Source organism: Parasteatoda tepidariorum, chromosome X1, assembly GCF_043381705.1.
Source record: "Parasteatoda tepidariorum isolate YZ-2023 chromosome X1, CAS_Ptep_4.0, whole genome shotgun sequence".
In the NCBI taxonomy this organism is placed as follows: Eukaryota; Metazoa; Arthropoda; class Arachnida; order Araneae; family Theridiidae; genus Parasteatoda; species Parasteatoda tepidariorum.
The window spans coordinates 60185324-60210258 of NC_092214.1; the positions used below are offsets into that span (position 1 = coordinate 60185324).

General features: G+C 27.0%; 1 protein-coding gene across 1 annotated transcript; it reads right to left on the reverse strand.

Moving 5' to 3' along the window:
* Positions 1-1505: 1505 nt before the first annotated feature.
* LOC107447329 (phosphatidylinositol-3-phosphate phosphatase) lies at positions 1506-24623 on the reverse strand. The gene is made up of 14 exons (XM_043039074.2): positions 24140-24623; positions 23113-23194; positions 19164-19261; positions 18755-18967; positions 18594-18677; positions 15892-15966; positions 15722-15796; positions 10865-11053; positions 9376-9660; positions 8770-8877; positions 7118-7210; positions 5522-5635; positions 2801-2980; positions 1506-1799 (listed from the first exon to the last, which is right to left on the reverse strand). The coding sequence occupies exons 1-14, from the start codon at positions 24374-24376 to the stop codon at positions 1653-1655; spliced, it is 1980 nt and encodes a 659-aa protein (XP_042895008.1). The 5' UTR covers positions 24377-24623; the 3' UTR covers positions 1506-1652.
* Positions 24624-24935: the final 312 nt, after the last annotated feature.

A 24935-nucleotide genomic window follows, 5' to 3' on the forward strand; every position in this document is an offset into this window, starting at 1 on the left:
TTAAAAAACTTAACGAAAAGAACTTTTCAGCAGAAATTTCTGTTTATACTAATTTTTATAGGAAGAAGTATCCAAAGAAGAGATATATTATTAAAACTTTGACCATTAAAGTGAGCACTAGAATGTAAGACAAAATAAAACGTCAGCTCTAAATAAATTATACATTAAAAAATTTATGTCAGTCAATACACATTGTTTTTTCACACATGAAAACTGACTGCAACCACAACCTAAAAATAATTGCATAAAACAGTAACATACAAATATATAAATAAAATTACAAGCAATAAGAAAAATGGATATATAAATAAAATTAAAAGTGATAAGAAAAGTCAATATATAAAGAAAACTATAAGCAATAAGAAAATTAATATAAAAAATTACAAGCAATCAAAAATCATCACGATTTTTTATTGTTTGTAATTGATAAAGATAAGAAGTTAAATAATCACATAAAGTTTCCTAAGTAGCAATTTTAATTTACCATTTTAATCTCTGACAACCTATTTCAAAACAGTTGAGAAGAATTTTAAATACTGTCTTTATTGCTTTGATAGCATTGCAAAGAAACAAAATTTTTTAAACAATCTATTTACTGACATAAATTTTAAGATAAAAAAGGGACAGAGATAACATAAAAAGTACTTTAATATTATATTTTAGTGTACATAGACATACTTCAGGACAAATCTCACATACTGTTCACTTAACTTGCATTTTTATAAGAATCATAATTTATGCATCTTATTGACATCAAACACCTTCCTAAAAAATTATTTAATTTAATTTATGAAATAAAACTTCAGTAGTTGGTAGCTGTATCTTCTTCATAAAACGGAGTCATAAAAAATAATAGAATGTCAAACAAAATGGATAAAGTATGCTTTATTAAAAATTAGATAAGAGAATCTTGAGTAAATAGAATGGTAACACATGTTTTTAATTCTATGTCATGATGTTATCCTATAATTTTAAAAAACAGTCACATTATAGCAGATAGAGAAATCCTAAATTCATTTTAATTGCAGAGACATTAAAGGAAAAGCATCCATATTTAAAATCATACTGTTTATTCCACTTTCAAGCAAGCCATAATTGTGTGAAATTTATATATTCTAAGGAAGCACCATTTTTTGTAGATCATTCACTTGGCATCAATGATTCAAGCAAACACTAAATAACCATTTATATTAAGTTGTAAAATTTAATAAACCAGCAATAGCCTAAAAAAATCCCAACACATTATTTAAAAATGAATATTTAACTATCACTTTAATATGACAAAAAAAAATAATGACAATAGCTAATAATTAAATAATGAACAAACATAAAACACTTATAGTGATTAAAAAAGCGAAAACATTATAAAAATGAAAGTTCATTAATAATAGTATTTTATATTATTAAATAATAAATAGGATCATGGTAATTATAGTAAATAAAGAAACACAATCTTAAAAAACAAGAATATATACATTCAGTTATATTTGATAGATATAGTTGCTTAAAAAGTCTCAATTATTCTAAACTATTAGCTATAAAAAATTTTGTAAATAGAAATATATGTAAAGCTCTTCAAAAGAGCACAGCAGTGTTTTTTAGTCAAAGCGTATTTGGAAAAATATCTTGAAGATTTCTGACAAGAATTTTTTTCAGACAACAACTGGAGCAGGTATATGAGGAGGTGAAGATATATTACGTGCATTCTTTGTTTCTAAGTCTCTCTTTTGTTCATCTTTTCTACGTATGAGTTGAGCTTTAACTGCTAGAAGTTCTCGGCTTCGGATATGAATAGGCTCCTATCAAAATAGTAGTAAATGAAATACAATTTGCAGTCATTAATTATTAAAACTTCTCAATCATGGTTGGTTTTATATTATTTTTTACTATAAATTATGGATTATCGCAGTTTTATTTTGTTTCTAATTAAGTTAGATATTTTAAGTTTAATTATTTCCTAAATGATAAATCAAAACTATCTAACAAATATGTTTCATTAATAACTTTTGGGATTACCTACGTCATTTTTCAAAAGCATGTCATATGTTATTCACAAATGGACATCATTTCAACTGCAGTGTCTTATTTCTTTAACTTTCTTAAAATTAACATACATGATAACTTTCCAACCATAGAAAGAAAAAGAGTTTGATATTAACTTTCCGATCATATAACATATTCTTATCCTGCATTGCAAAGAGGAAGGTAATGAATTTACTGAAAAAGTGTTGAAAGATAAACCGTTAAATTTTTAATCTAAACAATAGTAAAAATTTTTAAACACTGTAAACGCAAAATAGTTCTCCATCATATTGTTCATATCATAATATTGTTAAAATACTTAGGAGTCTTCCTGAATTTGTTCAGCTATTAAATATGTTAAAAACCTATTTACTAATATTAAATAGTTTGTTAAAAAAGCATATCTCTCAGTGAATTTGTTCTTTGTTTCATTAATAATTTCTTGCTTTATTAACAATAAAAACTGCAAAAAAATAGTCCATTTTATTTAGCCAAGCAATCACTAGACTAAAATGACCAAAAACACTGAATAATATATCATTGCTATAGTTAACAGGATTTGAATTTTTCTTCTCATTCTACAAAATATTGTTGCAATGTTTTTGCATTTTATGCTAAACGGCTAAAATATCTTTCAAATTAAATGTTTATGCCAAATAATTTTATTTTCCAGTAGATATATAAACACCAGTAAACAAAAAACTATCAAAATATTTTCATAATTCTAAACATTGATAGAGCATTTATATCATTTTGAAATGAACCCAATCAGCATTACCTGTAATCTCATGCGAGGATTCCAACGGCAATAATATCCTTTCCATAACTCTATGCAACGCATGCTAGGTACAGCAAAAAGAATATGTTGTTGCTGGTGTGTTGTGTATAAAGGATTGATGAAATCACTTTGATTACTATTTATGAAAGACCATAAAGACACAGTTCGATTTTTAACATCCTGGAAGAATACAAAACCCTTCACTATACTATACATGGATAAATAAGCAATAAATAAAAAAACTAAAATACTCTTAAATGCAGGATAAATATCAGTCAGGAAACGCTAAATAATTTTCCAAAACATACTGATCTGTGTTGCCACGATCATTTAAAGATTTTCTTTGATTAATTGAAGCAGCAAATTCAAGTTTCAAACATTTGAAATATATTAAAAAGAAATTTTGTACAAATAATGATACAATGATTAATCTATTAAAATAGGAAAATTATTAACACTGAAATTTTTAATTATCTGAATTATTCATTTTCAAAATCAAGTTTAATCTCCATTTTTTTGATAATTAATGTTTTATTTTATTTCAATATAATTACTTAGAATAGCCATCATTAAAGATATTACACATTGATTTTCTTGAATTAAATACCTGATACATCATTACATTGAATGAAACAAACCCAAAATTGTGAAAAAGACAAGCTGCATTAAATAATGAATTAAAATCATGAAATTATAACTAACTTTAAGTACAATGAGTATAAAAATAATACATCATGCAAGAATATTTAACAAAATATTTTAAGTAAATTTAACTAAAAAAATTATTTTTAAATAAATAAACTGCTACCCAGAAACAAAACTTCTTGAGAGGCAACACATAAGACACATTAATTTTTTAAAATACATAATAAAGTTATAGTAGAGAACCAATTATTCCGAAGGCTGGGAACTATCGCTATCTAGGATGTTAGAAATTTCCAGTTTTCTGGATTGCTAAAAATGATTCAATACAGCTTAACTATATACCTACTTTAATACTGATGAATAAAAATAGCCATATTTAAGCCCTTTTAGTATTCTAATTAAAAATTTGTCTTTTTACTACACTCATTTTATTTTATTATATTTACATGTAAAGCATAGCCATATATTTTTTTTTATTATTTCCTTACAATCTTCTGCTTGCTGATATTTTCCCCTCATAAATAAAGCGAAAAATTAAATGATTCGTTAAATCTGATTTTGTTTACTAGATGCTGATTTCGTTTACAAAAATGAAGTAAAAAATACCAAATAAGAAAAACAAAACAATCAAAATTTCTCCATTCCACCTCACGATCAATTTGATAGAGAATGATTTGAGGAGCATTTCTTCTTCTGCTGTGTGTAGACAAACTTTCATAGCAATTACGTCTATTAACAAATTCAGTGATTTTCAAGCAAATTTTGTCAAAATCAGGTGTTGATGAAAGGGTTGAAGCTAGTTGCAAGAGTCACTAATTTGCTTGCACAAAGAATTTCAATTGAGGTTTTGGGTTCATTTCATTTTATCTAAGCCTGCCGCTCCTTTACATTTGATTAAATATGGAAAAAAGAAATACCCCTTTCCCTCTACTCAGCTTCAAGGATGACAGAGATGTTCTAATTAAAAATGGCAGGAAAAGCAAGCAAAGTTTTACTAGATTTCCTGAAAGCAGATAAAAGGTTTTATATTGTACAGCTAAGTTTCTACTTAATTTCTGATTAAAAATGGCCGATAAGTTTGTTTATTGTGAAAATTTTAACATTTTGATAAATTATTTGAAACAAAAATTAGTTTGTATTGTTTAAAACTGTATAATTGTACTATAATTGCATTGATTTTTGCTGAGTTCACTTTTGAAGTATTGTTTGTAACAAAAGAGAAAATGATTAAGCATTTAAGAGAATAAAATAAATATTGCCATGATGCTCAGTGAAATTCTTATTGCAAGATCTTAATATGATTGGTTATAAAATTTAAAAGATAAATCTGTCCTGCAAAGAAATTAAAAGAAAGAATAAAAAAATAATTTGAACAAATTGCACTCAAATACTGAAAAAAAAATTATTTAATTGGTGAGACATAAACCTGTTAAATGGATAGCTTTTTATATTTTAAAAGAGACTTATTTGAAGCTGTATTTTAATACTGACTTATCTTTTCTAGCCAGTTATTGTATATATATATACATATATATATTGTACAATAGACCTCTGGTCGATGTGCCCTGCTCGTCAGAGCTGCCCAACCTCTAAGTCTAAGTCTAAAGTAGAAGCGATTCATGCTTTTCCGGTACCTAAAAATAAAGTTCAGTTACATGCGTTTTTGGGTTTGATAAACTTTNTATATATATATATAAGAATTTTTCTAAAAATACCCCTATCTGTTTTGTACTGAAATGAGTTTTTTCAAATATCTGCATAAGATTTTCTTCACTTAAATTTATATCCCAAAAGTTTTAAGAAGAAAGTTCTGGAATATTTCAATGAATTTTTTTTGAAATTATAACTAATTAATATATCTTTTAAAAGTTCATTTCAGGAATATGCTATAAAAATATCAATGCTTCAGGTTTAATACTTTTTACGATAAGATGTATCAAACATAGGTATTTTAACTATGTTTGTGACTGAAAAATCAAAAAAGGTACATAACAATAATTTTTAAAATGCTACATGTGTATACATGTAATTACATGACTAAAAGTCATAATATATTTCAAGTAAATTAAAAATTACCTCTTTCATTCTTTGGCATTCAGAGTTGAAAAGGAAAGTACCAAATAAACAGCTGTATAAATGGTCTAAAATTGTTATGAGGAAATTTTCATTGAACTCAAATGCATTGGGATACTGAGGAAAGATAAAATAATTTGCAGTAAATATAATTAATAGACATACATTTAGAATTATACTACTATGATAAAAATCACTCAAAAATTAATAATGAATAAAAAACATAGTTAAAAATAGAAAATGCTTAGTGTGAAATATATTTTTTGACAATCAATTTAAATGATTAAAAAGTGACAAGATAACAATAATTCTATGTATCATGATGTAAAATACTCTTATTAGAGAGTATATGGTTGGTTAAATAAAAGAGTATAATTAGTTTTATAAATTTCTTATATTTATCCAGGGTACGCAGCCAAATCCTTTAACAAAAATAAGCACCTTTTAAGTACTTTTTAAGCAATAAAAAATTACTTTTAAGCACTATATACATTAATAAAATGCAAAATGATTTTTAAAGACTTTATATGAGCATGATAAAATAACTAGTTTCTGACAAAGAACTCTCTTCCTGATTATATTATCTATTTTAAAATGATCAAGAGATTTTTCGGTTCGATATCAGAGGGTGGAAAATGAAGCTTGAAATTGAAAATATCTTGCAAGATGCAACAGAGTTGCACAAGAGAGTGCAATTATCTCATCGAACCCAGCTCAGTAGATACACATGCGGACTCACAAGTATTTTATCAAACACGTAAAATGATTGGTGCTTTCATATGCTATGAAACAAAGGTACGCCAAAATAGATTGTGGTTAAATGAATTGCGAAAGCATTGAATAGAACAATGTGAAAAGCACACTTTTGCATAATATGTGGCAAAAATCGACATGGTAAAGAAAAAAAAAATCTCAGTTTCAAAATGGGAAAATTAAGTACTTTTTAAAAACATCCAATGAAAAAAGCACCTTTAAGAGCTTTAGAAAAATGAAAATAAGCACCTTTAAGCACTTTTTAAAAACTCCACGCATCATGTTATTCAAGAAGTAGAATTATAAAGAATATAATAACAACATCTGATTAAAATTCTTTTATAAGCTTTGGTTTTAAGTTTTATATTTATGTGGTCTAACACATAATGTAAAATTCCAAACCCCATTTCCCAAATTGAGAGATGAAAATCTTGCTCCTTTATTATTAGAAGAGGCAATAAAAAGGAAACAACTATAAATTTTCCTTTTTGCTTTGTAGGCAGCTAAAGCAAAGTTATATTTATTCAAATCTTGTTACTGATAAAGAGAAATGTGTTTGGCCAGAAAAGAAGAGGATCATTATTCAGTACTAACTGCTTTTTCACATTTAAGAGAAGTTGAAAGAAAATGGGTGTTTAATTAATTCATAGTTTTGCTTAGTTTTTTCAATACTCAATTTGGTTTACAAAAATTGATTACATTGAAGAAAAAATATGTTATGAATAATTTTTGTAACTATAATGATATGGCAATAAAATAACTTTATCTTTTGATAAAAAATTTATATAAGTGAAACAAGCAATTTACAATCTCCATAAACTTTTGCCATTTGAAATAGATTATTACTTTGCGGGTTATCTGCCACACAGCATCAATGAATTGCAGAAACACAGGGGATCTATCAGCATCAGAATGCTTATCATCACCATGACCAATTCTCTGAAAGAATTTTTTTTTTTTGTAAGTCAATAAAAATATATCAAACATCATTCAATAACATTTTAGAGCACTTATTTAAATGGTTAACATTTTAAGCCAAAAAACTATTTGTTAAAGGAGTTCTACATTTGAAGAACATATATTTAAAAGTTACACTAAGAAATGCATACCAATTATTTTTCAAACTATTAATTAAAATAATAAAGCAATTACAGAAAAATTTAAGGAAGTTCTGAGAAATGAGTGTACAAAACTCATTTTTATTACAGAAACCTAAAGAAGAATTTTTTACTCAAGAAAAAAAATATTAATGACTTAATATTTTAGAAAATACATGCAAAAAAACTATACTATACCAGGGCCAAGAACTTATGTCGACATTTGTACACACTTTTCTTTGTCTACATTTAGCATAATTATTTTCGATATTGTCATAGAAAACTTAGCAGAATATTTTGATGAGATAATATGTGGCATCAAAAATCATTATCTTGGCCTCTGTGTGTAAAATAAAAAAAAAAACACTTCTAATTTTGCTTTTAAACATTGTAACTTAAAACAAGAATACTCACACTTATACTTATTTCTTGCATATTCATTTGCATGCATTTTTTTTAAAATTATTTTAACATCCATCTTGAAACAACTGTAAGCAAGATGGATTTTTTCTCTTATTACTATTATTCATTACATCTCACATTGCCATATCAGAAAAATAATGTATAACATTTCTGATGAGTCGGAAGTATCAACTTATCATAAGCAAAAAACATATTGTTTAAAACCTATTTCATAAATTGTGTAGTTGTGGGAATAACGTCATCTATCATGCTCGAAACCAATAACTTCCTCAATGAAAGGTGCCAGTCTGTCCAGAAGGGAAAAGTACCAGAATCCACAGTGCCACTGTCCAGACGGGAAAAGCCCCGAATACTTAATAGACTTATTACTTTCCTTAGAAATCTAATTATAGCAGTCAGTCGTTGTCCTGCAACGCTGTGTGTAGGCAGTTTTCCGCTATTGATATCTCTGTTAAACTTATTTTCCTTCCTTATTAAATATGATAAGTTAAATTCTTAAATTAATTATTGTCTTTTTTCCTTCCTTGCTCCACAAATCACTACATAAATATTCTTTTTTTAAAAAAAAAATCAGTTTGGGAAAGAGAATACAGATTTTCATAAAAATTTCTGCTTTCTTTAAAATTTTTTAAATTGAGTTTTTAAGTAAAGGTATTTAACTTAGTAAGTTGTTTACCTATTTCTTTTATTTAAGAAAGTTGTTACCTACTACTAATTTATTTTATTTAGGTGTCATGAATATTACATTCTATTACTTACATACCATTCCTAATATTATTTGAATTATGGATAAAATTTTTCGCTGTTATTTGAATTTGCATTTCTAGTTAAAATTTTCAAATAACTAATTGACAAAAAAAAGAGCATTAGTTAAAAAAATAATTAAGTTCATTACTGATTCATTTATATATTTATACAATATATCAAAATATAAAATAAACACAAAAGAGAAGCAATAATGATTCTCAATATACATACTTGAGAAAATTTATGACCAAAACTTATCCACTCTTTCTCAATAAGAACTTCAAATCCCTTTAGTGTTCTATAGTATGGATCTAAAATTAGCATTGCCAAACTTGTCAGCTAAAAAATAGATTTGAAGTAATGAGTTTTAATAAAGAAATGGGAAATTACCAGACATAGAATTTAGCAATATCTGATTCTGATATTTTATTAGAATGCTAAATTGCATGGAATGCAAATACATAAAATTTTTTGTCATTCCTGGTATACCCAGTGGATATGAACCTCTAACATTATGAAAATATACTGCCTAATCTTTTCCATATAATATCAGTATGCAAATAAAATTACTTACAAAACTTATTTAAAAATTAACCAGCCTTTTTTAAAAATACATTCTACTTAGAAATAAAAATAATAAATTTTTTTTGTTAATTTATTAGAGTAAAAATTAAGAAATTTTTTGAAACGTTAGAAAATTATTGGCAAGATAAACATTCTCTGATGATACAACACTTTTGATGCATCTCAACAATACAAGAGTGAATAATAGTTTATAAAGAATAAATTTAACACAATTTATAGACAAAAAAATAAGGTCAAAATATAAGTATTTACTTGAGCAGTGCGATCCCATCCATCACTACAGTGAACAACAACAGACGTTTTGTTGTTTTCTAGTTTATCTGCAATACGAAATGCCCCAGCCATAATAAGCCTAATATGTTCTAACCAATGTGTTGATTCAATACTTGATAGCCAATGGTTTTCATCAATAGAAGGAAAACAAACTTCCTTTAATTTTCTCAAGCTTTCTCTCATAACATGGATATTATGAATATCAAGAAATAACAGTTCAGCATTTTGATAAGCATCTTCACTCTCATAACCACCACCCCTGGCCTTTAAAAAAACAAATTATTAGAATAAAAATAAATAGCTTAAATAATTATTATATACATATTACAAATGCTTCAAATGGTGTAGTTAAAATAGTTAATAATCTGCAGAAAGAAAATATGAATCATTCTTGTAAGGAGACACAACTAGATTTAGTTTTATACAAGTATCTATTAATATGTCATCGAAATGAAAACAAAGCTATTTATAGGTTTCTAACATTAATGTATTATTTGAATTGAAAGAAAAAATCATTATCAACTATTAAAATTCTGAAATAATTAAATGAAATGTTTGGTATAATTTTTGGCATAAAAGCATTTCCGCATTCATGTGATAAACAAACCTACATTTTATATATGCATACAGCATTTCTGTGATAAAAAAATTCAGAAGTAGCATTTATGCTGGATGCCGCACACATATTTTTTTCATAATTTTTAAAAAAATATTATTTAAACACTAGAACATTGTGTCAACGAATAGTGCAATCTTCTTCCTTCAGGAATCATTCTTACTTTATTCTTATCATCCATATCATAAGAATAAGCGAATAAGCCCCAAAATGTTGATGCAAAAATCAAACCAGAACTTTGCATCATATTGGTAGATGGTTACTACCATGCTCTCTTAAAAAATTTGCAATAAGTAATATGCAATAAATTACAACAAATAAGACATTTCAATCAACTTGGTACACTTTTCAGACGATCCTCTAGTTCAACCTATACAATATTTGCCGTTTTAGAATTAAATCTTATGACCATTATTAAAGGCAATCTGGTACTAATCTATAAATACAATAAAAAGTGTACTAACGTCATTGGCTTTCCAACAATGTGAACGAGGGGTGGAGAGTTTGACACGCAAAGTTAGAGTGCACAACAATTTTAACATATTCAGAAAACTCTATAAGCTGATTTTCAAATCATTCAAAAGAGGACTAAAAAAACACACTAACTAAAAGACTAGAACAAACTACACTAAATGAATCATTTGGAAGCCCTGTAAATTCTTTAAACCACGTTTTAAGTTCTTAAGTTCAATTGGATTCAAAATAATAGGAATAATAAACAAAATAAATTAAAGTCTTAATGAAAATTAAAATATATATGAAATGTATTAAATTGCATTGAGGCAGCAATATCCAATCATAATATTGTAACACAAACTTTCTTCTTATTAAAATAACAACTAAATGAGATACCTTATTAGCAACTGCATTTACACTTGGTCGTGCATCCATAATGAAAATTTTGTGTGACTGAGCATTAGCATCCATTATCATTTGAATGTAACGTTCATCTTCTTTACATCGTTTTGAGCTGACACCAACAAGTGGTTGACTGCATCTTGTTATAGTTGCTTGACTCTCAGGGTGAATCCAAGATAAAACCTAAATAAGATGTAATAACTACAATAAATTTTCTCCAACAAATAGATATTATAAAATTCAACATAAAATAATAAAATGTAACAGGTAAAAAGATGGTATACAACAAAAAGCTTAATAAACAAAATGCTTCATTCTTACTTTCATTATCATTTTACAACTACTTTGTAAAACCTTTCCCATTGACAATACAACTTGGTACCTATCGTAACACAAGTAATAAGAATCATTTATATACCAATCTAAATATAAGAGAGTATCCATATAATAAGTTATGAGCCTTTGATTAATGCAATGTTTTATTCTCTGACATTTTATAACAATAATAATTAATATTAACTGTCTGAAGTTTTTTAATCAATAAAGACTTCACTAATAACTTATTTAACTGCTTTCTTTTATACCTCTAACTATATTTAATTAAATATATTAACTTCATTTTATTAATATACAATATCCACAATTAACTTTAAAAAATTGTTTACACAAAAGAAATTGTTTAAAGTGCAGCACTTTTTAACAATAGTTACAAATGACTACTAAACACTTCATTTCAAGACACCTTTTCAAGAGATTTTTAAAGTTAAATCTTGTAACCTACGAAAAAACCTAGTTAACCTAGATAATGCAATTCAATTTTAACATTACCTCACAATTGAACTTAAAGGGTTACCCCTTGATTACCTTTATCTTTTTTGGTATGTCATGTGTACAATATCTTTACTCCAACAATAAATTTGTAGACGTTTCAGCAAATGTGGGCAGTGGAAGAATTTTTAAGTGTGACTTTTGAATTAGAGTGTGTTAACAGAGTTTCAGTCTATAGGCATATGATATATTATTTAAAAATTTTACCGAATTAACAACATTACTTTAAAAATAAAAGTGAATAATTATTTTAATTCAGAATATTTATTTCAATCAATTTTGGATACAATGATAATGAGTTTTCATTTTAAGATGAGTTTTCTTGTTAAAAGTTTTAGTTCTCAGGATTAAATATTTTAAATTTTATATTATGTGAAGAAAGTACCTTGAACATGCATCTCATAATGTAATAATTTATAATTCTTAATATATAGACCATTGCAAAATATTTCTACATCAAAAAATGCATATTTAACTAGATCGGAAAATTTAAGTCTGAATCGAGAGCAATTGTTTAAGAACAGTAATGAAGTAACAGAATTAAAACTATTTAATTAGTTATGATTTTGTACAAGTTAATTTCAATGCATTTTTAAAAATAACAAGTTACTAACTTGAATTACATACCTGCCAACATTGGAAAAATAAAATACTACTTTTACTAGCAACATTTTCGGGCTACCAGTAAAGTTTTGATACACCATCCATAATCATGTAAGTCAAAAAGTGAAATTCAAAATTGGAAATAATATATGCACTTACATTTAGCGAAGTAAAAAATATGTTTATAAATCATAATAATAATAAGATTTTTTAAACTATTATTTATAATTTCTTAAACTATAAACACTCAACATACTACAGTACTGGCAATAGCACCATCTGCTGAGGAATAAGAGAAGTTTTTTTTTGCCACTAGCGGATGTTTTATCCATTTTTTTCTTCTTTTTTTAATTTCTTCAACAAATACGGAGAAATCTGAGAAAAAATAGGTAAACAGGCGATAGGCGTAAAATACATTTAGAAGCATAAATTTAAAATCTTTCTTTACTACACACCCCTTTGAGAACCAACGATGTAGGAAACAAAAATTAATTTATTATGAAACTTCAACAGTTTGGGACTGTTTAATTATTATCTTTTTAATTTGTGAAATTTTACTTAAATGTGCTGGTATTACTTACTTAAGATGATGCATGGTAATGAGCAAAATCAATTCTCATTAATTTTCTGATAAGCTCTACATTTTACACATATATTTATGACAATAGCATTTTTGGCAATTATAGATACATATTTTCACATAGTTTTTAAAATCACAATAATTTATTACCACCTTATAGAGTATCAAGAATTTTGAATCAGACATTTGAGTAATCACTTTTTATTTTTTCTTACTCAATTAGATAAGAATTCACCATAAATCCATATTGTATGCCAATTGCTATTTAGACAGTTGCTGTTACAGATTTTCAGATAGTTTTTAAAATTTTTATATTTATTTAAATATGCTATCATAATGTACACTGAATTACTATTCATACATTTGAATAATCTTTTCTGGACCGACTAGATTAGCGATATTTTGAAAGAGGTTTTATCGATCATCTTTTTGGTCATTATTAAAACAGATTTTCATATGGTTTTTAAAATGTCAATGTTTTAATACGATAACATTTCGTACAACAAGCTTCATATCATACGTTATAAGAATAACTTCTCTTTTTACATAAACAAGTATTGACTATTTACCCATAAACCCACGATGATTTATGAACACATTTTTGTCAGTTATATCCACAGAATTTTATACTTTTTAAGATCTTGATTAGCCATTCCCAAATGGTGTTCTGCAGAACCCTAGCATTCTGTAGAAGTGTTATAGGGTTCAGAAAGTTACTTCTTTTTTTTTTTTAACCTGTAATTGTTCTGAAATTTTAAATTACATTTAAATCTGATGAATGATACATTATCTAATTTATGTTTCATTGCTCTTAAAGAAATCAATAAAAGTAAAATGTCAATGAAAAAAAAAAGATTTTTTAAAAAAATAAATAATATTTATAATTAACAATATATAGAATTAATTATGAAACGGACATACAATGAAACCTGCCAAGTTGACCACCCTTGTAAGTTAGACACCTGCATAAGTTGACCTCAATAATCAAGAACGGAATTTTCCCTATATAATATAAAGAAGCAAAACCTTTATAACTTGACCACCTGTCTATCTTGTGTGTTGACCACTGAAAGAAGTCAATTTTGTCTAGGAGTATTGTGAAATTCTATTCTAAAACCCTCATAAGTTAATAAAAAAAATAATTTCCTGTCATTTTGCAATGTATGTCAAAATTTCACTTGCTTGGTGAAATAGCGAAAAAAGCTAATCTAAACCCTTCCGTGAGTTGACCATCTGGGGAAACTGTAGGGGGTCAGCTTTTGACCATTTCTTTTATTCTTTCATTGAAAACAGGTGTGTTAGTTGAAAAGTTACTCTTCCAGTTGCAATAGTGTGCAAATAGGTTTGTAAGTGTAGTAATAACAGAATAAATTTTAAAGTGTTCAAATAATTTTGTTTTGTTAAAGTTTTCAAATTACATGTTTTCGTGCTCTGATATTTTAAGAAATTATTTTTATTAAACACTTCACATGCATAACTAACAAAATAATTTTTTTTTAAAAAGTTAGTTAAATATTAGAATTATGTATATGTAACAAATTGAAGTTCATTCAAGTTTAAACACATTTCTTAAGATATTCATTTGGCTATTTGCTAAATAAAATTTTTAAGTCAAGTAAAAGAAAATTTTAAACATATAGCAACATGATATAGGAAACGAAAAAGTAAACAATGACCCACCCCCTCTATAAGTTGACCACCAAAACAATGTACCACAAGTGGTCAACTTTCACAAGCTCTATTGTATATTGATAAAAAATTGCATTAGTATTTCTTAACCAGCTTTTCAAGTCAAAATAAAGTAACTAAATTCATAAATAAAGAAATATATTTTCCTAATAACCATTTTTCACATTTATATCAGTTCCTTTTAGTTTTATTTGCAAAGAAAACCATAATTTGCCTTATTTTACTTAATTTCAGCTTATGTATATATATTGGAAATAAATTCATTGCTAAAATGATAAAATTAAATATTAGTTAGTAAACACAATTAGGTAAAAATAAAAAAGAAATTTAATATTAGCTAGTAAACATAAAATGATAAAAATAAAAAAGAACTAACGAAACTATCACCAACTTAATGCTAGGAAGATGATAACAGATATTAACTGTAGACTAATTTTTCACTTTGACGTTTATCTACTTAAAAATTGCCAATAGTGTATTCCTCATATTTGACAGATTAAATTTAAACTTCCAATAATATTAACAAACAAAAAACTCAGCAGGCATTGTCAACAAATTTCTGCTTCAGGGAAATTTATAATTAGAAACAAGCATTATTAATTTCTAGAACTATAATTACTTTTAAATATGAGAACCATAAAAAGGGTCATTATGTATTTCCAAATTTACCTTAAGTATTTTTGAGTTTTAAAATGTTTTCAGTAAAAATAGATGTGAGACAAAAGTATAGATAAAGAAAACTGTGTATAAAATGGAAATGAAATAGTTAGAAAGAGATAGACAACCATTTTGCTACAATTGAAGTACCATCATTAGCATACAGTTGAGGAAAATTTATCAGAATTAAGCCTGCAAAAATTAGACCAATAAGATGAGTGTAGCCCAACTGGCCAAATAAGTATAATCAAGGTTGCAAGTACCAAAATGCTTGTTTCTTTAAACTATTTGATTAGTGAAATTTAGTTGTTTTCTTATTATACTCTGGCACAAAGATAACCTATTCTATATTTATAAAAAAGTATAGAGAAAAAAAAACATTACTTCTGGAAACCTAAAATATACCTGACTTAGCAACCAACAATTGAAATAAATTTCACTATAAGAAAAGTAATAAAATAACAATAGTTTAAAATAACATAATGATTACTTACAGGTAAACGACATCTGCTTCGAAAATTTGCTACTGCTCTCAAATCATCATCTGTAGCAGCAGATGGCACAGCTAACTAGATGTTGAGTTAAAAAAAAGTAAAATAGAAATCAATGAAATATGAAATAACAATTATGTAAAAGAAAAAATTAATGCAAAGTTCAATCTTACAATAGCAGGATAAGTATCACATAATTCATAATGTTCATTTATTTTTGTTATTTTCCAACTTTCTGTAGGTAAGCCCTGGAAATAAAAGTAAAACAGTAACTCATAAATACTATAAATAATCTTCATATCATTAACACACCATAGTTAAAATGTAATCTTGGAGTAACAACAATGCTACTTTAATTCTACAACAGTAAACTTTCTCTTAGAAGAGAACATTTCTGTCATATATACTTTTCAGCCATGCTCAAATACTATAATACAACAATTAAAAAAAAAAAAAAAAAATCCTGTAAAAGAAATAAGTATTATGTTTTCATTGCAGAAAAATAATTATATAAAATAAATTTTTCAAGAAATTTTTAGCATAGGTCATTACAATAAGAGTATATAATATATAAAAGTAAAATACTTTTACATATTTACATTTTCTATATGCCACATTTTATACCTACATTTAATATAAGCTACATTTTATACCAGCATATTTAAAAATAATTTTATTTTTTGATAGGAAATATTATGTAATAAATGTTTTACAAATCATTTCCTTCTTGCATATTCTTTTCATTTTGACAAAAGATATGTGAATGGATAGGAGGAAGACTCCTTTAAATTGTACATGCATTCTAACTTCAACACAGGAAAGCCCATTCTAGTTTTTCTGTATCATTTCACACGAAGGATGCAAGACACTCTTGTTTGAGTTTTTTTTACTTTTTTAAATTTCACAAGTTATGGACCAGGTAAAGAGAGATAGTTTTAGAAAGCTTGATTGAAATGTCAAACAGAAGTATTGTAAAGCACATTCCTCTTTATTTCATTTTAAATATCTGTTTTTAATACAAAGGAGAATCAATTATCAGGGATGCTTGGGACCATCGCTATGTCTAAATTCCCAGGTTTTCTGGATCGGATAAAAAATGTTTATGTTTTATCAAACCCAAATTGTCAATGAANACACTTTAAAATAAGGAAAAAAAGCTCTCCTAAGTTAAAAAAAAAAATGGAAGAAAAATAACATTAACATAAGCTATGTCTAAATTCCCAGGTTTTCTGGATCGGATAAAAAATGTTTATGTTTTATCAAACCCAAATTACAATGAAAAAAAGCAACACACTTTAAAATAAGGAAAAAAAGCTCTCCTAAGTTAAAAAAAAAAAAATGGAAGAAAAATAACATTAAAATAAAAACATTTACAAGTTTGGCCAAGAAAAACAAGTTTAAAAAATACGAAATTCAAACATTTATTTTCTTAAAAATTTCTTCAACTTTTAGCTGACGAATATCCCCTAATATGTTTTAACTAATACTAGCAAAAGTAGATGATGGATGATCAATTAATTTCCGAGATATAGCAGAGAAGGGGGCAGAATTCATTCCAGATTCTAAATTTAACAGAATCCAAGTTTAAAAAAGATTCATATTCATTTATTTTTATTTTGAAAAACATTATTTCTTATAAGGAGTGACAAAACTTTGTCGAGTTTTTAATTAAATGTTACCAATTGTTAGTTCGTATTTAATCCACTTTTTTAAAATAATGCGTTGCTTCTCTTTCACCTTCTGTTCACGGTGCAATGCATTTCCCCCTCGTAAATTTCAGAGAAAACTAAATCAGCACGCCGCTCCATTACGTTTGATTGACGACAGCTTATCAGAAACCACTGATTCTTTTGGACACACAGTAGAAAGAAAATAATTTGTTCTTCCCTGTCCCTTCACAAGCTAAAGATTTTCAAGGTTACGTAAAAATATTGAAGTTTTCTCTCGACAAACAGGGAGAAAAATACCGCCACCCACCATTACCTCTACTCAACTTCAAGGATGAGTCTTAAGTTTACATAGAACAGTTTTTAGCTTACACAGGTTCATTTAACTTTGCTGTGCTATTGTGACCATATAAATGAATGCTGATAGTTAATGGACTATGATAGGTGATTTTTGCTTGTCCAACTATTACTATATATACATAATAGGAGCTACATTAACATACAAGTAACATAGGTTTTGACATACACAGAATTATGTAATTACTGTCAACATTACAAAAGAAAACTTACAGGGAAGTTTGTCTGAAGAAGTTTTGGGACCAACATACTTAATTTTTTTTATTAAAATTATTACAAAAAGAATTTTAAATATGAGGATGGGTAAACTGTGGGTTATGTAAGACCCAATTGTAAATTATCTAGAGTTCAAACTCCCATTTATAAAGTAAAAAATCCCGTGTGAAATCTTTGCGGTAAACTGCCCAAGAAAAATTCTTCCAAAAGGGAAGTTAATTAATTCACCATTGATTAAAACTTATTCTATCACTGAAAGTATTAAAGCTACTGTACAATTAATTACCCATTCTTATGAATAAATTTCAGCTAAATAAAATCTTCTAAGGCAATAATAAAAGATTGTATAAGCATTAACAAATAATTAAATCAATTATTAATATTTATACAAATGATTAAAACTGATCAGTAAACCTTTTCTTTCACTGAAGTATTTGTCATCTTTTTGTTAAGTTTAAAACCTTTCAGGAAATTTTTAGTAAAAAAAAAAATATCAGAAAAACTTACACTCTGAACCTCTTGACTAAATAATAGAGCAATATTAAACAAAAATAAAAAATACTAGAAGAAAATAAGAATCTGATCATCAACATTGAAATATCATTTTGAAAATGCATTGCAGAAGAAAATGTTACCTGTCTTTTATATTCTTGTATTGGTTCATAAACAGTCCAACCATTTACAGAATATTTCCCTTGATATTCAAAAGCAAACAAAGGCTGTAAAAGATAAAGCAAATGAGATAAAATACATTTAGAATCGAAACAATAGTTCGCTTATGAAAAAGAAAACATACTAATTTATTGGATATTGGGAAGGCATATTGTTGGAGTTTTTCAAAAACATCACGCCGAGAATGATTTTCTTGCTTATGAGCAAATCTTAAATTTCCTCGATCTTTACAAAACAATTCAATGCCATAAGAATTTTCACCACGGCTGCTTGCACCTCCTACTTTTTCAATGCGACTAAGAACTCCAAGAGGGATATCTAAGACAAATGATGGATCCTGGAAAATGTGAAGACACTATATAATTATGAAAATTAAAAAAGATACATCAAAGAAAGTTTTACATAAACCAATATAAAACGATAAACTTTACTAAACTTTTATCGAAGTTTATAACACTTTAAATGCAATAATAAAAATTTATTAACAGGACTGAAAAATTCAGTAATAATGAAACTTTAAATAAAAGACCTACCCCTCTATCGAGGCTTTTGAAGTATAACTTGTAGTTTGTAACAAAAAGTGTGCCCCGCACAGGTCCAGTAAAAGGGCAAAGGTAAGTGACATCTCTTGCTAAAATTTAATGATTAAATTTCTTAATTTGAAATAGAAAATGTAAATACATCAGTATGAAATTAATGCTGATTTCAGATTATGAAGAAAAATATTATACATAGATAGGAAAATAGGAAGAAAGCAAGACAGGATTTTAATTCATTAGGAACACACAATATAATTTTTTGCACATATTTTTAAATTACTTAGAAAAAATACTCTATCAATTTAAATGCCAAATACTTTTGACATACCACACACACAAAAAAAAATGCATTAGCTATACAGTTAACACTTAAGTATTCCTCGACATGAAATTACTTTCTATACCAAGTTCTAAACTTGTTTATAAAACTGAAACTATACTTTTTTTGGTTAAGTCCAATAGCACAAAGTATACCCTATCCTTTTTTTGCATATCAGTTATATTTAGCATGAATATGTTATATCTAATTATTGTAAATATCCTTGACAAATTAAAATTATCTAAATTTTCTATTGAGTTACTTTTACTCAAAAAATGCTTTTAACCTATAAATGCCTATAAAGTCTACACAGGGTTCATGCTCTACTTTAGAAATAAAATTCAAGTACTTTTCAAGGACTTTTTAAGACTTATTATAAAATTCTCAAGGACTTAAATTTTAGTTAAAGATAGACTAAAATTTAACATTTTAAACTAAAATGTTTTGACGATAAATGTTAGTCGATAATAGCAGTACTGAAAAATAAGACTTCCATTGCTCTCTCTTGATTTCGGAAAGTGATCTAAGTATAAAAAAAGCAAGGGTGATTGGCATCAAGTCAAGAATAAAATTCATGATGCATAAAAACGTCAGATTTGAATTTTGCATAAGGCCTATTTTAAGCTAGGTATACAACCTCTGAATAAGCAAAGATTCGGGCAGAAGACGGGGTAGGGGGGAATGTTCTATATAATACTGTGATATCAATTAGATATTTAAAAACAACTCTGCCGGGAGATTTTTATTTAATATTTAAAAAGGCAGAAGCATTTAGACAGGGAAATTTAAATTGCTCTTAAATATAATTGTGAAATTTTGACCACTTTTCTATTAAAGAAAATTAATCAATTATTAGATGTTGCGGCTTAATTATCATTTTAAATTTATTACGGGTCAACCATTTTAAATTGAATCAGTTGCCAACTTTCACCTCAATATCTTCTGATAGATTCTTACTAACAATTTTCGTCACTTTGACTGTTTCAATTAATTACTCATACTTGAATAAATTTTTTTCCCGCAGCATCGATCATACGCACTTGACATGGTCACATGAACACGAATCGTAACGAGTAGTTTTCAAATAGAGTATAAATACGGAAAATCGATGTTTGATATTAGAACACGGATGTTTGATATTAGAACATGGATGTTTGATATTGCAACATCTATGGTTGATATTGCAACATCGATGTTTGATATTGCAATATCGATGTTTGATATTGCAAAATGCGTGAATACGAATAGCGACATTGGATTTTAAACTTGCGGAAAAACTAATCGTGATATTGGGGTTTAAAAACGCTTAAGTACAAATCGCGATATTAGATTTTTAAATTGCTCTAATGGGAATTGCAAGAACAATTTTTGAATCACGCGAAAACGAATTGCAACACACAGCTTTTAAATCAGTTTAATACGAAGATCGATGATTGATATTAAAATTGCCTGAATAAGAATCGAGATTTTGTCAGAATCTGGCGCAGTTCCCAATATTTAAAATCAGCCAAACATACATAAAATCAAACAGTATGTGTCATCATCTGAAAGGCGGGAAAGTCATTCTCTCACACTTACGTGCGTCAAAAAGTTAAACACAGAAATGCTGGAAATAGGGCTGTTTTCCTGAGTTTTCCATACTTTTCAAGGTCATTTTGAATTTTTCAAGGATTTAATATCATTTTCAAGTACTTCTAGGGGCCCTTGAAAGTCAAAATGAAATTCAAGCACTTTTCAAGGTTTTTTCAGGGCCGCGGGAACCCTGCCTACATTTTTCAATAAAATTTTGTATAAGGTCAAGTGGAGTGACGTGATCAAAACCATTTCTAAAAACCAATGTTTCATCAAGTTCATTGAGCATATTTATTATGAGAACTTTTAAATAATTGTTAAATAAAAATATCAGATAAATATTTGAAACATTCTAAAATACCATACATCTTTGAAAAACAGGTTTTGGAGCATGTTGATTCGAAGGGATATCAATCTTCAAAGAAAATTTTTGAGGTAAGAACTTATTGGTTTATAGCTAAGGCCATTGTTTTTTTTTAATATTTTTTTTACTTTCGATAATTACTTTGTAGCAGCATTAAAGATTATTATCTGACAGTAAATAATTATAATTATCTAAATTTTTTACCACAGTGGGGTAATTATGACTAACTTTAATGCAAACTCACAATTAATAATTTTCGGCTTTTTTGACTCTCTAATCTTTTAAGAGCCTATAGAAAACTGATGGTAAGAAAGAGGAAACAAAGTCAGCAAGAAGCTGAAAGAAAATACAGCATAATAAAATCAGCTTCAAGCTCCGGGTTAGTAGAAATCAAGGAAGAGAATGTCAAACATAAATGAAGTTTATATAAGAATTAAAGAACAACTGGAGCTTAAAGAACATTTGTTCATTTGAGCTAAATTTGGTTATCTTGTGACAGGCAGGAGCTTATGCATTTTGTTGAAATATTATGTTAAAGAAGATCCTATTTTTAATGATTTTGGAAAAGGACTGGTATGAAGATATCCTTGTTTATCTTTGGAAAAAGCTGAGTACTAATAGTCTTTATATCCACCTACCATAATTCCAAAAAATTTACAAAAAAAAAAAAACAAAAAAAAAATAGAAGCAGAATGCAAGGAAAAAAAATTTATATCATCAGATATAACTTGCCTTGCATTAAATACAGATGAATGAGAATTCAATCAAATTCTGTGTGTGCAGAACAAGTGAAAAATGCTGGTCATAGTTTTCAAAAGGTCTGAAAGTGAGTCAAAAAAGGATGTGCATTAGCTGATCGTCCTAATTCCTCCACATATGGTCAGAATTATCTTAATTTTTTATTTTGAGACTTTTGGTTGAGTAATTATGACCACCCTTTTAAGAGTCTAAGTAATTAACTTGGAAAGTTTGGACTTGAAGTACTTTTTTTCCAGTTTCTTAAAGAGATAAATAATCACCTCAAACCATTAAAATATTCAAATTAACTTTTTTAAAAAGATATGAAAAAAGTTCAAAATAAAAATTTCATAATTAGTTCAACTGACTCCACTAGTATTAATTGCCATGAGAACAACAAGAAAACTACTAAACAAATCTCGCTTGAAAGTTTTTTTTAGTTATTTCGTTTAAATAGAGTAAAAGCTAGAAAAAAACTTAAATGCAAAGTAAAATTTAGCAAAATTATTAAAAACAAAATTCACGTATAGAATTTACACATAAAGGAAAATTTTTTTTTTTACAATTTCATTAACAAAACTACTTGTTTAATAAAAGTTAATGAATAAATATATCATTAAACTTCACATTTTTCTTTTTTACATAGCAAAAAATCTTTTTTAATTGAACATGAAACTGAATAAGCCCACATTATCAAAGAAACACTTAATTGGTACTGTTACAGATATAAATTAAAAGAAAAAAGTTTTTAAGCACATTAAAATTTTCATCACCTTAAGGTGCATTTCTACAACTCTGGGCTCATATAGATTAATAAAAAGAACTCTTAAAATATTCAATCAAATTATAGGCATTAGCATTAGCTCAATTTACTCTTTTTGTCTAGATGAATAAGCTATTATACTAATTCAAAGTTCGCAATTAATCACAAATGATATATTAATAAATACCTCGAGAATTGCCAGGGATTTTCTCACCAGGAAGAAGAGGGGGTTCGTCACTGCGATATGGCACACAAGATTCTCTTTTTGCCTGCAAATAGAAAAAAATGTCATAAATTTCGTTTCTAATTAATTGCATTAAAATTTTTAAGAGAGGTAGGAAGCAATAAATTAAAAGAAAACTTAGTTTAAAATTAAATTTTGAGAGTACAGAAAGTTACTAATAAGTAAAAGATACATTGTATAAATTAATTTTTGAGAGAACAAAGTAAGAATAGAAACTTAAGAATGTTATAAAGGCTATATATTCCATGAAATATCAATAATTTTTACAATAATTAAAGTGTGGTTAAATATTTAATGAGGAATATCTTAAATTTATTAAAATTCATTATCAGCTTGAAATCTGTCAAAATTCATAGGTTAATTTTATAAACTTTTGATTCTCGAGAATTATAATAATTAACAAAATCACATACCTTCTAGTCTATTAAGTTTCCTTTTATGTCATTATTTATTTTTAAAATGTCTACTGTCATTCTTAACTTTAAACATATATATTTCGTATTACCCATTCTGTATGTATAACAAAAGAAAGCTTACAGGGAAGTTTGTTTGAAGAAGTTTTGGGACCTTAATTTGCTTGATTAAAATTATTAGAAAAATAATTATAAATATGAGGTTGGGTAAACTGAGGGTTAAGACCCAATTGTAGATTATCTAAAGTACAAACTCCCATTAATTAAGCAAGTACAAAATAAAGTACAAACTCCCATTAATTTTATCAGGTCAAAAATAATAAGTCACATCGACTATTCACATACAAGTTTGAGATCAATAAACTAAATAAGAGAAAACCTTATTTTATTACGTTAGTTGTAATGTTTAATGTATTTACAAATTTTATACATTTCAAGTTCACTTTATTGAGTTACTTAGTCTAATAAATAAATTAACAAGGATAGAGAGCATGGAGAAACTTAAAGCATTAGCGATATCTATGAACATTAACAGCTAATATTTGAAATATTCTAACTTTTTTTAACTCTTGAAGGGGTATATTTTCTGAAGAAGTTGATGAAGAGGAACAGACTGATTTTGAAGGCGAATGAGACTCTTTGGGAGATTGAGAACTCTGGCTTTCCACAGAATCTCGTTCAATTTTTGAGTTCAAAGAGCTAGATTTTGATTCAGAACCAGTGGAATAATCTCCTACTCCTTTAGAACGAACATCTTTCGCATGTAGCTCTTGAATATAATGATTTTGCTCCATTACAACTTTGTAGGCGTGCACTTGAAAAGTTACTCACTAACATTCAGAGTGAAAACATTTTTAAAGAGAAAAATAGATAATTAGAAGTTAGACTATGACACAGAAAAATAACCACAATAGTTTCGAGTTTTAAAAAATTCAAATACGAGAATAATTCTTAACTCGTTCCATAAAATTCGTCTTGCTTTCTAAGTGATAGATGGCACTTTTTGTTTATCTTTTTTCTTTTGAGAGTTGTTACGCTTCCGGTTGTTTCTTTCTGTTCAACCGAACGTTAATAGCGAGTAAACTTGGTCAATTGACTTAAATAATTATGAGTAAGAATTGCTTTTCTCAGGCTCTTAGCTTACATGGTAGAAAAGGAATTGAAAGTCGTTTTTCCAGCTGAACTGCTGTGCATAAATCTTGCTGAAATGGATAAAAGACTCTTTTTAACAAAATAAGAACCTCGGTTATCTCATACGTTCAGATTCACTTTCCTCATTTCATCATCTGGGTAATACAGTTTCTGTAGAAATGCTTGTAGTGGAAATTCAGCCCATTGTGTATGACCCGGATG

Excerpts from the sequence above, each read along its gene's own strand:
- LOC107447329 (XM_043039074.2), bottom strand. The coding sequence starts at position 24,376 with ATGGAGCAAAATCATTATATTCAAGAGCTACATGCGAAAGATGTTCGT. Across the intron at positions 15,967-18,593 it reads TACAAGAATATAAAAGACAG|GGCTTACCTACAGAAAGTTG; the intron begins GTAACATTTTCT and ends TTTTATTTCCAG. Across the intron at positions 11,054-15,721 it reads GAAGCAGATGTCGTTTACCT|GTTTTATCTTGGATTCACCC; the intron begins GTAAGTAATCAT and ends CATCTTATTTAG.